At 39.0% G+C, this 16,692-nt stretch overlaps 1 protein-coding gene and 1 long non-coding RNA gene across 2 annotated transcripts; one reads left to right on the forward strand and one right to left on the reverse strand.

The window, feature by feature from the left end:
- Window positions 1-4,219: 4,219 nt before the first annotated feature.
- Window positions 4,220-7,224, reverse strand: LOC124308633 (uncharacterized). The gene is made up of 3 exons (XR_006909051.1): window positions 7,163-7,224; window positions 5,172-5,471; window positions 4,220-5,018 (listed from the first exon to the last, which is right to left on the reverse strand). It is a non-coding gene; the product is annotated as an uncharacterized LOC124308633 (long non-coding RNA).
- Window positions 7,225-9,233: 2,009 nt separating this feature from the next.
- On the forward strand, window positions 9,234-15,023 carry LOC124309052 (uncharacterized protein K02A2.6-like). The gene is made up of 3 exons (XM_046772286.1): window positions 9,234-9,672; window positions 10,940-11,128; window positions 11,236-15,023. Exons 1-3 carry the CDS (start codon window positions 9,234-9,236, stop codon window positions 15,021-15,023), a joined length of 4,416 nt encoding a protein of 1,471 aa, XP_046628242.1.
- Window positions 15,024-16,692: the final 1,669 nt, after the last annotated feature.

The raw sequence follows: 16,692 nt of genomic DNA on the forward strand, positions 1-16,692 counted from the left end.
AGTTTGGGAATTGCACTGTATCGGACCAGCACTCGCCTAAAATACTTATATCGCTGAACGATCTGAAGACAGCTTACGGCCAGAAGTCTGAGGGAAAGCTTTCGGAATATCGACAGCAGGTTCAGGTGAAACTGAACGATATCTTGGAGCACAGCGAATGAGATGCAGATGATGTCATCGAATATAATCTTGACCATGACTACTCCTTATTCTCCATCCTGGACATTATTATTGAGTACGTGACAGGTCTCTCATTTTTAAATTTATTTCACTCAAACAATACTAATCAGCTGTAGGTATCTGCATTCTTCTCGTGTTGCCCTCCTTTGAACCTCCAATGCATGCATTAGTTGCACTTGTAAACATTCACTGACAGACAGAAGGTGCGAAGCTTATTATTTTTGTATATAATTCGCTAAAACGTAAATAAAATCTGCTTGAGGTGCATTGCACGAACTTTTCCTTTCGTATTACCCTCTTTTAAATCTTTCATGTATGGGTATTAGAGGCCGTCCATTAATCACGTGATCTTTTTTTAAGCATTTTTCAACCCCCTCTCCCCCTTGGTGATACGTGGTGAGGTTTAAGACTACCCCCCCCCCCACCCCCCCCCCCCCCCCACCCAACATCACGTGTATTTTTAGTATCTAAAAAAAATCTAAAATTTTTCAGAATATCTTAGAATATTATCCTAAGTACAGATATAAAATATAATCTTATCTTATTCTGATATTAAGGACCATGATAAAAATAAATACACGTGATATCTTATTACACCCCCCCCCCCTTGTGACATTTCGTGATTTTTGTCAACCCCCCCCCCCCCCTTTCAAGCCTTACGTGATTAACGGACGGCCCCTTAGTTACACTTGTAGATATTGTTGGGTTGGACATTCGGCATCGTTGGGCATCATTTTACCTTTACAGGTTTTGTTTAACATACTTTTATGGACTCAATAGGTTATCTATGCAAGCAAGTGTTAAAAATGTACAATAGATGTACCGTTTGCCAGGAAGCGATCAGATTAGATTCTTCAACTAGGCCTTCTGTGTCGCACTTCATCGACCTGAAATCCAGAGGAGGATTGATCCACGCTGACTTGCGATTTTTCAATCTTATTTCTCACGCAGAGTCTTGTTTCGCGAAACATTCGTCGCTGGCCGACGTTTTTGATAGTACCCTCGATGAAGTTTTGTCTTCCTATAAATTCACATTTCCATGTTCTGAGCACGCCTCCGATATCCTGTCATATGCCATTGTTTATTATATTCGACTACGGATGAGGCAGAATGCCCATCAGCAAAATTTGAAACTTGTAAAGAAATTCGACGTTAAAAAAAAATTGTCAAAATTGACCAATCAATAAAATGGTCCAACACCAATTTCAATCATGTATCATATATTTCGTCCTTTCACATTTGTCCCGCAGTTAATAGTGATGTACAGATATTATTGCAATTAAAACCAAGAAGTAATTTAAAAACTGTAACCGTCGAACAAGGTAAGCTATAGAAAAATAATATGAAAATGATTTATTTGAGAAAACTTATAATCACATTTCGATAAACAAATGAAGCCTCATGATCTATATATACAGAAAAATCATACAAATAATAGTAACCAGAAATTAAATAAAGTTGAAAAAATTAACATTCTTATCAATGGGATTCGAATTTTCGATCACTGGACTAGTACCTTGTCGCCGAACCAATCGGCTAAGGAAGCTTCAAGAAATAAGTGAAAATAATGATACATGTTTATCAGGTTCACTTGAGGTTTGAAGCTTTCCTCAATACAGAAATGAAATAAAAATTTGTATTTATTATTCGAACAAAAAAGTAATCAATTTCGCGCAAAGCAGTTCTGTATTTTGCCGTAACATTCATATACATGTATGACTGCGTATGAGTGTCAAAAAGATTGGTTAGGGTTCCGCCAAATAATAATAATAATCTTATGAATAACTCGTGGCGTCGCTCTTGTGGCCATAAGTTGTACTTTTGTTTCGGACATGAACGGACCACCGCCCACGGTCTTTCATACAGGTCTGGCAACGAAGGTAGTGGGGCTGGTTCATTTCACGGCCGGTTCTTTATCTTACTTTGTGGCCGCCAGGTCGGCGTTGTGATCGAGCGATGGATAATCAACGCGTGCGCAATGCAGCGCCAACCTAATAATAATATTATTATTGGCACATTTTCATCCCTACCATCCCTGCCCCACGTACATCCCTAGATAGCAGCGCCGCGACATGGCTATTTCAAACACTAAAAACCACGGACAGCAAGAAAACCACGCCGCTCTGTAAGAAACTGGCTTCGTTGCCAGACCTGTATGTAAGACCGTGCCACCGCCCGCCACGTTCGTTGCGAGACCTGTATGTGAGACCGTGATCGTGACACACCAACTTTTTAGAAATTGATAGAGACCGTGCTTATAGACTTTTACGCCAACTAGTGGCAAATATCCAAAGCAGTTGGGATGATGTACTCAAGAGTAAACCACCGTGGGTGCCATCTTTGTAGTCGACGGCAGAGTTGACTGGTGGCCAACGTAGGAACTTCCGCGATCAGGAGCGTACACATATGCAAAATCATTTATGGTGCCTTCAGGGTCCCAAATTTCTGAAATTTTCTTTGACGAGACATATGCAGGACATTGACTCTTTGGTATCAAAGACTGATGCAGTTGTAACGATGTATAGTTTTTTGCTATCATTTCTGTATTGTGTTCCAGAACAGAAAACTACTTCACATTCAATCAACGTATGTAACAGCTTGTTCAATTCAGTAGAAAAAGTCAATAATAAACTTGTCGATGATTCATAGTAATAATTGCTTACACAGAGATATTTCACTATTCGACATAATAACGTAGCCTTACACTGGTCTTTAAAAATAATAGGATTATCAAATAGATTCAACAATATTTTGAAACAGAACAGAAGTACGCATTTATGTTAGTATCGAAGTGTACAGGATAATTACTTGTAAATTTTTTAATTTCACATACTATTAGTTACAAAAATTTAGAAAAATGTTTTCATAAATAGTTCAACACAAATATCATATATCGATGACTAATGTTATTCTTGGATATGAAGGTCACAACTCAAAACACTTTTGTATAGTGTTAACGTTTCAGCCCTGATGGGGGCCCTCCTCAGAACCAATTAATTTAAACCATCTGTCACGAACAAAAATGATAAAATAATGTACAACTCTGTTATAACAAAATTAAACAGAAGTGGTTTAGATAATAAGCAGGGATGTTTATGCGGACATAAATGAGAGGAATTACCTAGTGTGGGATGCCACTTTTAATTACAGCAGACAGGGAACACTATTAAGTAGTGAATGCGTGTTGGTAAATAGAAACAATAAGAAACAAAAACCGAAACGCACTGCGATCGCGATACGTAGTTCCCAAGATTTCATCCTTGTTGTTAATTTGATAAAATAAAACACAACAGCCGTTATAGGTTTAAATCAAGAGCACATTTGCACATTGATGACAGTTGAAGACAGATAGCATTTCTGCAACTTCATCCGAAGGGACAGCTGTGATTATGTCATCTACATATCTGAAATAGAATGAAGGCTTGAAGTCCAGTTTGTTGAGACAATATTGTTAAAGATCATCCAAAACCAAATCCGACAAAATTGAAGAGAGCGGCGAGCCCATCGGTAAACCACAAGTTTGAGCATATATATTCTGATTAAATTTGAATATGGCAGCCTTAAAACAGATGTGTAATGCTTTTATAAGTTCATTAAGTGGGACAGGAATTTTGTCCACCAACTGATGCCAACGCTGTTTCACCGCTACTATCGATATCGATCTCCCCCCACTACACACTGGACGTTCCACATGTGTAAATGTGCTCTTGATTTAAACCTATAACGGCTGTTGTGTTTTATTTTATCAAATTAACAACAAGGATGAAGTCTTGGGAACTACGTATCGCGATCGCAGTGTGTTTCGGTTTTTGTTTTTTATTGTTTCTATTTACCAACACGCATTCACTACTTAATAGTGTTCCCTGTCTGCTGTAATTGGAAGTGTCATCCCACACTAGGTAATTCCTTTCATTTATATCTGCATAAACATCCCTGCTTATTATATAAACCACTTCTGTTTAATTTTGTTATAACGGAGTTGTACACTATTTTATCATTTTTGTTCGTGACAGATGGTTTAAATAAATTGGTTCTGAGGAGCGCCCCCATCAGAGCTGAAACGTTAACACTATAAAAAAGTGTTTTGAGTTGTGACCTTCATATCCAAGAATAACATTAGTCAACAAGTCATCAAGGTCAAGGAAAAATCGTCTTCAATATCATATATCATTGGAGTGGTCGTTAGAAAGCTTATCTGAAAAAGATACAGAAGATTGCCTATAAAAAAAAAATTAGAAAATTCTTCGAATATTGGAGATGCACAAAAACACTCGATGACGATGATCGATCGCCAACTTCAAGTGATGAATCATAAGTGCGAATTGGGAATAAGGACTGATTGATTTGTGATTAAATTATAAATTATTCATCTCTTTTTATCTTCAATATTCTAAGAATTTTTCTGCCATGGATTAAATTGTTTCAAGAGTGTCAGCATACAAAGCTATGATTTTTTCCTCATTTCCCCACTACAATGGAAATACTGTTAAAATAGCGGATGTGAATAGTTCATTTTTAACATAGAATTTTCATCATCGGTGATTATTAGCGGTTCTTGCCCAAATTCGATACTCAAAATGAATTTATGCTCACAGGCACCCGTTTTAATTGAACTAGAATGCCGAAATTTTGACCCAATTTTTTCAAATTTCTTTTTACCCGATCTAGGAGGTGCTGAGCCGGTTCAAATACAACAATGACTTTTTTAAGGATCAGTCTAATAATTATGCTGCTACATTATAATGCTACATGCCTTGCTTCTTGTATTGTCATGCTAATCGCTATTTCGAAATCAAGCGTGTACTCAACGCATCAATCAACCTTCAGCGTCAGACGTCCTGTAAAATAAGAAACGATTATTTCGAAAATTGCTTTCCAATATCTTGTATGAGTTGTAATTTGAGAAAATGAGATACAGAAAATCAGTTATGTGGTATGTTGAGCTATGTCTACCTATCATCCAGTATGATCACTAAGATCTGTAAACTCACTCCACATCATCTTCGTCGCATTTCCAAGCTGCAGAATATCGTCTTTAGGGTCGTAGTTTTCCCACATCACACCATTTTTAAGGTGTTACCGTACACATTATAGACTCCGTCAAAGTTGTCTTGTAGCATCGCTTCGTACAATTTTGTACATTTTCAACTCAGTGCTTTCTTGGAGCCCTTGCTGGATTCATTTTGTGCCTTTCGATCTTCCAGGCTGTGTTCAAGCGAATAAGTTGCAGATCTCAATCATGTTCAGTATATACCTGGCACAGCAGTCTTTTGAAGATGAAGGTACTTCATCTAGAAATTTAAAAACAAATCTTCAGTACGCTTCCAAGGAAGCACAGCTGTTATCAGCTAGTGTCATATTACATAGCGCATAACATTTTTTAGACAAAACATATAAAGTATGCAAATAAACTGTCATCTAAGCTTTTTTAGTTTTATCGCGTTACTTGATTTCATATCATAATTAGGATGATTAAAAAAATTGCTTGTACTTGGAATTCGGTAGTCGGATTCTTTTCCATCGTAGCACTCAACTTTGAGTACGATTCTGGTATGTTGAATTGTACGACATCCCCAGCAGATTGAGTGTATAGAAATGTCCTCTTTCGTAATGAATCCGCTTTCCTCCGTTGAACTTTCTGACGATAGCATTGTAGCTTTCGACAGTGTTACTGGTCAAATTGTACAGAAAATGTAAGAAGGATTTTGGATATGTAGGTCATCAAAACAACAATATAGTTTGCTTCAACGTTTCGACCCTAATTTCGGGTCATCTTCAGGATGGTTTAATTGAATTTTTCCTATTGACAAACAGAAACTCTATTTCTACAACTTGCTGATAGGTGAAGGAAGGAAATCATGCATGATTTTGAACACATGTGTCTTTCAACTTTCACTACAACTTCTAATTTGTTGTTTAACTAAAGATCAACTCAGTTTGATGGAAAGTTGGAAAAGAAAGAGCGTGAAAATTGAAAAAAAACCCTCTTCAAGCCGGATTCGTTAAATATTGGTAATGTTTAGACCAAAATTCGTTCTTTGCCTTTCCTTTTAATTTGTATACATACAAGTAAGTGTTAATAACGGGCATGTCCATTGTTACCCCGCTGTTGATGTTTTTATATAATATATTTACCATTCAAATAAAGTGAATCGTGTGTGATGGTGTTTCGCTTATAAGGTTAGTTATCAATAATTTTTCAAGTTGTTTCATTTGCATCTTTGCCTACCAGCAAGTTGTGAAAATAAGGTTTTTGTTTGTCAATACAAAAAATTCAATTAAACCGTCCTGAGGATGACCTGAAATTAGGGTCAAAACGTTCATACAAACCATATCGTTGTTTTGATGACCTACATATCCAAGATCCTTCTTACATAAACTTTTCAGGTCAAGACTATTTTTACATTATACAGAAAACTTTCAGCATGCCAACTGAGTTGGGAAGTCGCTTTAGAGATCCTGTCGTACAATCCCAGCTCAATCACAACCGACATAATTTTTTCTGTCGCGTTTCGGAATACTACTTTGCAAATGTTGATTTAATTATTAATATTCATAAAATTAAAGTTTCTGATTAGATTTATAAACTATAACTGCAGTAACCTCAACCAGTTTTTCTTCCACTAGGTAACATATTTCACGATTCAAACCTTGTTTTTGTAATATTGGAGCTAAAATATGTATCCACAAACATTTGACGGCAAGTCTGACAATAACATTCTATCTGAAGTCGAAAGCAGAATAACGAATAATGTAGTTCAGAATAATTTGTCAATGGATCTCATTGGCGTTTTGCAATTATATGTCGGTGGAGATTTTCATCAGAGGTAAACAATGAAAAGTTTGAGGTTATACAGGCAAATTACGTGTCGTTATTCTCACGAGTTATTCAAAATTGATATGCATTTCATATGGCCAATACGACGATCTGGCAAATTATAATAAATATAAATAATTTCACATATGTTGTTCAAATACTTACCTGCATATTTCAGCGTTGATTCTTCATATCGGTCGAAAGTCATGGATGGATTACTCGACACTTTCGGGGCTGCTTACAGCGGTTTAACCCACTCAAGCTGTATGTGTAGTGTACTACACAAGCTGTGCATAGGTATGCGTGTGCAGCGGACGGGGCACACGGAAATTTACGCTTGGCTGTGGCCCGGCCTCGCTAGCTCAGCCACAAGTCAAAAAGTTAATGGTGGCGCCATCTAGTATCACTGAATTTTTGCATCGTAAAATATCAGTAAATAGTAGTGTAGTCGAGATAGTCATAAAAATAGCCTTAAATGGAAATAATTAGGGAAAGTGATTTTTTCCTTTGAAACTTCGCGGCGGGAGGTGGTTGAAAGTCTAAATCTCAATTTTTGGGAAAATCCCGCCATTGCGTTCGCTGCCATCTTGATTCAGAGTTCTATTTTTTCATTTTTCTGACATAACTCGTAAATTTACAACTTTAGAGCAAAAATGGTTTAATCCAAAATTGTTGGAAATTTAATGTCCCATAAGTTGGGTCATTATTATTTCTACGCTAGGATCAATATTTGCAGAGTTATAACATCAAGTTTTTCAAAAAAATCGTAATAAGTGGGATTTTATTTCCTTCAACATTGGTTTTCACACTTTTTTTACTTCACGAACAATATTTTCGGATTTATATATACATGTATATATATTGTAACGTATATTGGAAAACCCCCGAACTGGGTATACATCCGAAAATATATATATATTTTATATATATGTCAGCTTTGTGTACACGCCGATAAATCTTGTACGTCAAGAGAGGTCGTCAGTTGACGGACCAGTGAAGCAAAGCAGAGAAAGAGAGTTCATAATAAAGAGAAAAATAGAAAGACCCGACGCAAGTCATCGTGTCAAGAACGTCGTGTTAAGAAATTATAAACTTTATTGATAATTAGATAACTACTAGAGTGCGAGCTTGTACAAAAATCTACAAGAGTTGGAACCGCATACTTATAGAGAAGCACAATATAATATAGAGGAGTACAAACATTTAATTGTTGATTCTCTATATTTTGATGTTAGCAAAACGTCGTATATCTTTGTAATCAAGAATGATCATGTTATTCATAAACTCTATATTTTTAGACGAATCGACATGGTGTTTTTACTTTGGACGATCTTCACGAAGGGAAAAAACATTATACATATATGTATATATTAACTTTTTGATAAAAATATATACATATTTTCGGATGTATACTCAGTTCAGGGGTTTTCCAATATACGTCACAATATATATGTATATTGGGGTGTTTCAAGAGAAGAATTTTTTTTCTCCTTATAATGTCCAAAAATTGATAGTATACATAAAAACAAAAATTTTGGCGCCGATATAAGCTCTCAATATCAATAGTAAGGTTCGTCTTAATCCATTTCTTTATTTTCCATTCAAATAACATGGGAAATTTTTTATTTTTTTTTTATTATATTTTCGGATTTATATATAATCCGAAAATACCGATAGTGGAGTAAAAAAAGTGTGAGAACCAAAGTTGGAGGAAATAAAATTCCACCCATTACGATTTTTTTGATAAACTTCTCGATAAATATATATATTTATATGTATAGGCGGCGCCACTGAACCTCGGAAGTGAAAAGAGCTATTACAGAGTGCTCTCAAAGTTAGGTATTTTGCCTGTTGTGACAAGTTATCGTAATTTGAGCTTTCTGTATCACCGAATGCGCAAAATTGAGGTTCATCGTTCTGAATCGATGCAATTCGTGAAACCTGTGTGATTCTGTAACAATCCGTTCTCTTCTGTGCCAGACAGCAGCTCATAGGTTAAGGTAAGAGTGTTTCACCCACTCTTCAGTACGGCCCTCGTCTTATGGATAACAACGCCATCCCGGGACCTAGTGTGGACAACACCTCGACTCTTCCCGGTACACCTACAACCGACGGTAACTCACGAATAAATACTCCAGTAAACATCACTCCAAAGCCAGGAAGGCCGACTGATCAGCAACTCCTGGATACAGCCAGTCAGTCGAGCACTCTTATCACGAATTAGACGGTGGAAAAGATGAGAAGGAAAAGATCTTTAGAGGACACACAGCACCCGGACGACTCTGAAATCGAGTCTAAAACACCTAAAAAGCTCAACACACAATTAAGTCCTGTCACGCCGGTTACCACCGATCATCCTGACAACATGGATCAAATCCTTGAAGAAATTGCTGCTCTAAGAGCAAACCAAGATAAACAGTACAAAGAAATTGAAGAAAAATTTGAGGAAAATTTCAAGGAAGACCAGGCCTCTTTTACAGAATTAAAATCTGGGCTGAAAAAATTGGAAGAAGAATTTAATACGACAAAGTTGGATCTGACTAGTCGTATTAAAGAACTAGAAAAAAATGCGGTCAAGATAAGCCAGTCAAACTCAGTTCCGACAGATCCGACCTCCTCAAATCCCAATTCATGGGTGTCAAACCCAATGAATGAGGAGATCTCGTTTCTCACCAGTGAGCTAAACTCGCTCGAAAAGCAAAGCAAAAAAACTAACATTTCCATTACAGGCTTCACTTGTTTCACTAGAGTAGATTGGTTATGAGAGTTCTAGATCCAAACATGGCGGCGTGCCCCCCATGCCACCATGCCCCCATGCCCCCCGACCCCCCCCATTTTCGATGGTCATTTTTTGATTTTTTTTTTGATGGCAGCCATTTTGATTTTTTGGATGGCGGCCATTTTGATTTTTTGATGGCTGCCATTTTGATTTTTTGGATAGCGGCCATTTTGATTTTTTTTTATGACGGCCATTTTGATTTTTTCATGGCAGCCATTTTGACGGCGACTATGATTTTTTTGATGGCGGCCATTTTGATTTTTACTTAGCCGGATGAACAGCCATTTTGATTTTTCATCGTCCGACAGTTTGATAATATGATTTTCGCTATGACGTCATCAGCATAATCGACCGATTTTGCCGTCTGCCGAGCAGCCATTCAGACAGCGGCCATTTTGATTTTCATCGTCCGACAGTTTGATAATATGATTTTCGCTATGATGTCACCAGTTGGCCATTTTTTTTTTGATTTTTGCCCAGTCGGATGGGCGGCCATTTTGATTTTTATCGTCAGACAGTTTGACAATGTGATTTATTTCTTGGCCGGACGAATAGCCATTTTGATTTGCGCCGTTACCCGTAAACTTTCTCGCTAATAGTTTACCTCCAGAGCGAAAATTTTACATTTGAAAAATATTAATACAATTTATTGTAGTTATATATATATATATATATATATATATATATATATATATATATTTCAAATTACAGCTGCACTTAAAATGTTGATGGCGATTCGTAAACTTTCACGCTAATAGTTTACCCCCCAGAGCGAAAAATAATATTTTCCATGTACATCGAATACACTCTTTTGTGCTAATTGACCGGATGGTGATGCTACAATTAGATAGGCCGAGAGTGTTCACTACAATTGGATAGTGTAGAGAGATATGAGTAGACAGGGAGAAACCACTGGTGTGCGCGGGCCTGAGTTCCTCTCGCCACGCGCCACCGGGCCAGCGAATAAACGGGTGTCGCCAGTTCGGCTAGAGACACACCACCTGACACATGTGCCTCATTTTCATTATACCCTACCTAGATCATAACATGGCGCAGTCGGTAGTAGGGGCCAATACATCGCGAAAAAATTGAAGAATAAAATTAACAAAAAAAAAAAAAGAAAGTGAAGACAACGTGTTAAAATAACGTCTTAGTGCATCCAGGGATTAAGAGACGAATAAACAGCAAAACGATGGCAAACGAATACAGAGGAGTTCCGCCGATGTCGATGACGGACAACGTGGGCGAAAACTGGCGAACATGGCGGGCCAGATTTGAAAACTACCTCGTCGCCTCGGAAGCGAACAAAAAATCAGAGGCCACACAATGTGCTCAGTTGCTCCACTACATCGGTGAGGACGGCTTTAAAATATTTACAACATTCACGATCCCGGACGAAGAAAAGGACAAAAACTCCAACCCCTTATAAAGAAATTCGAGGAACATTTTTTGCCAAAAGAAAATTTGGCGTACGAAAGGTACCAGTTCTTCTCGTATCGCCAACGTGACGGGGAAACGTTGGAACAATTCATAACGGAACTAAAGAAAAAGGCGAAGAAATGCAAGCTGGGCAGTCTGAACGACGAATTAATCAAGACGATGATTACCTGCGGAGTAGCCGACGGGTCTATAAGGGAGAAACTGCTCCAAAACGATGAGCAAACTCTCCAGGAAGCTATAGACCGCTGTCTCATCATCGAGAAATCCAAAGAGAGATCACAGGAGATGGAGCACGCACTGACGACGACAGCATCGGTTGATGCAATCAAGGGGCGGAGTCAACGCACCGACACAGCGCAACACACTTATACAGCTAAGTCTATAACTTCGTGTACGAAATGCGGATATACTCACGCGATAAACAGATGCCCGGCGTACAATAAAATCTGTAATAACTGTAGAAAGAAAAATCACTTTGCTGAAATGTGTTTCAAAAAACAATACGGAAACGAGCGCGATCAGAAAATAAACGAAATCAATGAAGATTCAGATCACAGCGAATACCTGTTTATAGCTCAAGTCGAAACCTCAAATGTAAAAGAACGGTGGTACGCGGAGTTAGTAATAAACAATCATAGCATAGAATTTAAAATCGATACGGGCGCTGACGTGAATATTCTGCCCATGCCAATATTTAAAAAGATCAACATAGCGAAAAAAGAAATTCAAAGAACGAACACGAAATTGAATTGTTATTCGGGCGAAACTCTTAACGTGGTAGGCAAATGTAACGTCATGTGCCACAGGAAAGGCCAAAAACATGAAATTGAGTTTTTTGTAATCGACTCTAACGGAACACCTCTGTTGGGTCGAAAAACCTCGGAGGAAATAAATCTCGTTAAAAGAATTTATTCAGTCGAACAGAACAGCTACAATGAATTACGAAAACAATATGAAGACGTATTTTCTGGAATAGGTTGTCTAAGTAAACCGTATCAAATTAAGCTAAAAAAGAACGCCACGCCTGTAATACATCCTACGAGGCGAGTTCCTTTGCCGCTGCGAGACACTCTCAAACAAGCATTGGATAAACTTGAAAAAGACAAAATAATAGAAAAGAAAGAGGGTCCGTCAGAATGGGTAAACGCACTCGTGCTCGTGAGGAAACCAAACGGATCGATTCGTATTTGTATTGACCCGAAAGAGATAAATAAACAAATCGAAGTCGAGCCGCGACAAATTCCGACCTTCGAAGAAATTATAAGCAGAGCTAACGGAGCGACCGTATTCAGCAAACTTGACGCGCAAGCAGGGTTCTATCACGTCCCGTTGGACGAAAAAAGCTCGGAAATTTGCACATTCGGCACGCCTTTCGGGAGATATAAATTCAGAAGGATGCCTTTCGGCATTAAAACTGCACCGGAGGTGTTTCAGGATAGATTCAAACAAATTTTCGATTTGGAAGGCGTCGAAGTGTACATTGATGATATTTTTGTATACGGCAAAACGAAAAAAGAAAACGACATTAGACTTAAGGAAGTCCTAGATGCGGCCAGGCAAAACGGCGTTCGGTTTAACATAGATAAATGCGAGTTGGGGAAAAAACAAATTAAATACATTGGTCATATAATCTCCGAGAATGGTATTGCTCCAGACAGTACAAAGATAGAAGCCATCAAAAAACTACCGGTGCCGCAGAATAAAAAAGAGTTACAAAGAATCCTCGGGATGCTAACGTACGTCAGTAAATTCGTAGTCAATTTCGCGGAGAAAACGGCTCCCCTAAGAAATGTTCTGAAAAAAGATGGGGTTTTTGAATGGAACGCGGAGCAACAGAGAGCATTCGACCAGCTAAAAGCATGCCTATCGAGCGCTCCAGTATTACAGTTCTTCGATGTAAATAAAGAGACGACACTTTCAGTCGATGCTTCGCAGGCGGGGCTAGGAGCCGTATTACTCCAAAATAGACTTCCTTGTGCGTACGCGGCGAAAGCGATGACCGATACACAAACGCGTTATGCGCAAATAGAGAAAGAGCTGTTGGCAGTTTGTTTCGGTTTAGAGCGATTCCATGATTATATTTACGGGAAAAAAATAGTCGTCGAAACGGATCATAAGCCGCTAATACCAATATTTCAAAAGCCCCTGAACAAATGTCCAGGAAGACTTCAAAGAATGTTGGTGCAAATTCAGAAATACGACATAGAGATCGTTTATCGCCCAGGCAAAGAACTCTATATAGCAGATGCTTTGTCGCGGGCTTACGATAAAAACGATAAGTTCCTAGGATGGTCACAAGAAATTGAATCACAAGTATGCTCAGTAAATTATGTAAACGCAACTCCCGAAAAGATAAAACAGCCAATTGAAAGTACCGAGAAAGACAGCGAGTTAAAAGCGTTAAAAGAAATAATCCAAAACGGTTGGCCGAACAACTCAAACAAACTGCCAGCAACGGTAAGACCGTATGCTCAATATAAAAGCGAACTTGTTATTGTAGACGGTTTAGTTTTTAAAAACGATTGTTTAGTGATCCCGCGTGAAATGCGAAATGAAATAATCGACAGAATACACTATTCCCACCAAGGAATTACTAAATGTCAGAAAATCGCACGCGAATCGGTATTTTGGCCAGGTATCTCGAATCAAGTCAAACAAAAAATCGGCAGTTGTCCAATCTGTTTAAAATACTCGAACTCACAAAACAGGGAACTTCTTCAACCCCACGAAATTCCAGAACTACCATGGAACAAAATTGCGTGTGACATGTACGAGATAAATGGCCAGAAATACCTTCTCGTTGTAGACTACTATTCAAAGTATCTTGAAATAGCCGAGCTACGGCGAAACGCGACAAGCGAAAACGTGATTAGACACCTCAAAACAATGTTTGCGTCTCACGGCGTACCGGTGACCATAGTATCTGACGGAGGTACTCAATTTACATCGCAAGAATTTAAGAAATTCGCGAAAGAATGGGAGTTTGATCATGTAACATCATCTCCAACGTATGCGCAGTCCAATGGCATGGCTGAAAGACACATTCAAACGTTCGAGAAAAAAGCGAAAAAAATAATGGAAGAGAGAAAAGATGTACAAATGGCGTTGTTACAGTATCGCAACACTCCTGTAATCGGGAATCGATCGCCCGCCGAACTATTAATGTCGCGCAAACTCCGAGACAATTTGCCGAACTGTAGTGAAAAATTCCTACCTAAAGTGGTACCAAACAACATAAAAAAAATGATTGTCGAAGAACAGAACAAACAAACAGAATATTATAATAGAAGGGGAGCGAAAAACCTTCCTGAAATTCCCGACAACACAGACGTCTACGCACAACTCCAACCTAACAGCCTTTGGCAACCGGCAAAAGTCATATCTCAAACAGGCAACAGACGCTACAGCATACAGACTAAAACGGGGAACATCCTCACGAGAAACAGACGATTCCTGAAACCCTTTAAAAAAACAATGGCAAAAAATAAACCTCCCTCGTCTCCTCTGGTCGCTAACGGCGACAATAAGACCTACTACATTCCTTTGGAAGACGAAACAAATTCCCAAACAGATGACACCGAGACAAACTCAGATAGCGAGGGTCCTGAAACCGCACAGGCGGTCGAGCTTAACGATACGAGCATTGCGGAATCTCAAAACGGTACCGAATCAGATCAAAGCGTAATTATAGTAGACACTTCGACCGAGGCTGACGAGACGTGGTCAGAAGCCGAGGCAATGCCTACCGCAACTATCACACAAAGCGGTAGAGAAAGTAAATCACCAAGTAGACTACAGATAGAATAAGCTAGTATGTAAGAACATATAGGATAAGCGTGTAAAAAACTAAAAAAAAAAACTAAAAAAAAAAAAAAAAACATGTAATGTAAAAAAAAAACAAAAAAAAACTTTTATATATATATATATAGCAACACATAGAATAATTACGTAGTAATTAAACTAGAAAAAGAAGGATGTAGAGAGATATGAGTAGACAGGGAGAAACCACTGGTGTGCGCGGGCCTGAGTTCCTCTCGCCACGCGCCACCGGGCCAGCGAATAAACGGGTGTCGCCAGTTCGGCTAGAGACACACCACCTGACACATGTGCCTCATTTTCATTATACCCTACCTAGATCATAACAGATAGGTCGGGGAATGTTGACGACAATCCGTAAACTTTCACTCGCGCTAATAGTTTGCTTTGACTATCACTCTCCCAAATTCTTACCTTACCCAAGTGCAACACGATTGTCATATGCGCGCAAAGAATTGCCACATTTGCGAAAAGCCGTTTACCCCTGAGGAGAAAAAGTGCCACGACCACTGTCACTTCACGGGTAAATATCGTGCTCCTGCTCATAATCGGTGTAATTTGAATTTCAGAGAGACGCACACAATTCCAATAGTCTTCCACAATTTGTCCGGTTACGATTCTCACTTTTAATAAAATCCCTCGCGTCAACTTTTCCCGGTGAAATTACCCTTCTATAATTCTTGTGAGACGAAAGCGCTAAAATCATCATGATACGTAATAACCAGTTTACCGGCGAAGAAATAATTATAGGATTCAGCGACGCGACTTCGGAGTTTTCGCTCCAAGATCTTCGGCGACTCGTTGAATGTGTCCGGAGAGCTCGTGCGCAACCGCGCAGGCAGCACAGGGTATATGTTCAGGACATAACATTAATCCGGCATTTTCAAAAATGGGGGAAATGAGGTGATCGCGATCTTTTCGGACATCGAACCAGATGACGATGAACGCGAAGCCAATTGGATCGAGCGTCGTCAGATCAGCGAGGAATAAGATACGTCCCGACGTATGATTGTGCGCCGGAAAACGTTCAACGACTGCAGCAGTGTTCGCCCTCAGAGCGAAAATAATATTTTCACCATACTTCGAATACATTCTTTTGTGCTAATCGACCGGGTGGCGACACCGCAATTAGATAGGCTGGGAATGTTGATGATGATCCGTAAACTTTTACGCTAATAGTTTACCTCCTTATTTCCCACTCGATGGGGTATATAAAACGTGGGCCTATTCCGATGATGACGCTGGTCTCATCGTCTCTTCGCGTCGTGAACTGCTGTTACTAGTGAAAAACAAGAAACCGATTGAAACGCGATGGATCTAACAAAAGTTAGCCACGTCGGCCGTCTGGAGAATCCGCCAACCAAGAAGATGTCGGAACTTGAAATTGGAGCGGCGTACAACATCACAGACTTACGGCTGGTCAAAACGAAATTTGGGGTATGTGTTCTGGCGACGATCGATGAAGATTACAACGTCTTCTTGCCACCGAGAATCGCAAGGGTCCTGCAAGAAGATTCAAATCAGCTGGCTGAAATGTGCAACATGGCTGGGCAAAATCGCCTGCAAATGAAATATCTTGGTGGGGAATTCAACAAGCTCGAATTTTCATGCGGTTATGTGCCATAAATAAACTATGCGATCACCAACCACCCACCTCTGC

The sequence above is a fragment of the Neodiprion virginianus genome, chromosome 7, assembly GCF_021901495.1.
Source record: "Neodiprion virginianus isolate iyNeoVirg1 chromosome 7, iyNeoVirg1.1, whole genome shotgun sequence".
Taxonomy (NCBI): Eukaryota; Metazoa; Arthropoda; class Insecta; order Hymenoptera; family Diprionidae; genus Neodiprion; species Neodiprion virginianus.

Coding starts and splice junctions, on each gene's coding strand:
- LOC124309052 (XM_046772286.1), top strand. CDS start 9,234: ATGAGAAGGAAAAGATCTTTAGAGGACACACAGCACCCGGACGACTCT. Junction 9,673..10,939: donor GGAGATCTCGTTTCTCACCA/GTGAGCTAAACT, acceptor TAGTGCATCCAG/GGATTAAGAGACGAATAAAC. Junction 11,129..11,235: donor TCAGTTGCTCCACTACATCG/GTGAGGACGGCT, acceptor TTTTGCCAAAAG/AAAATTTGGCGTACGAAAGG.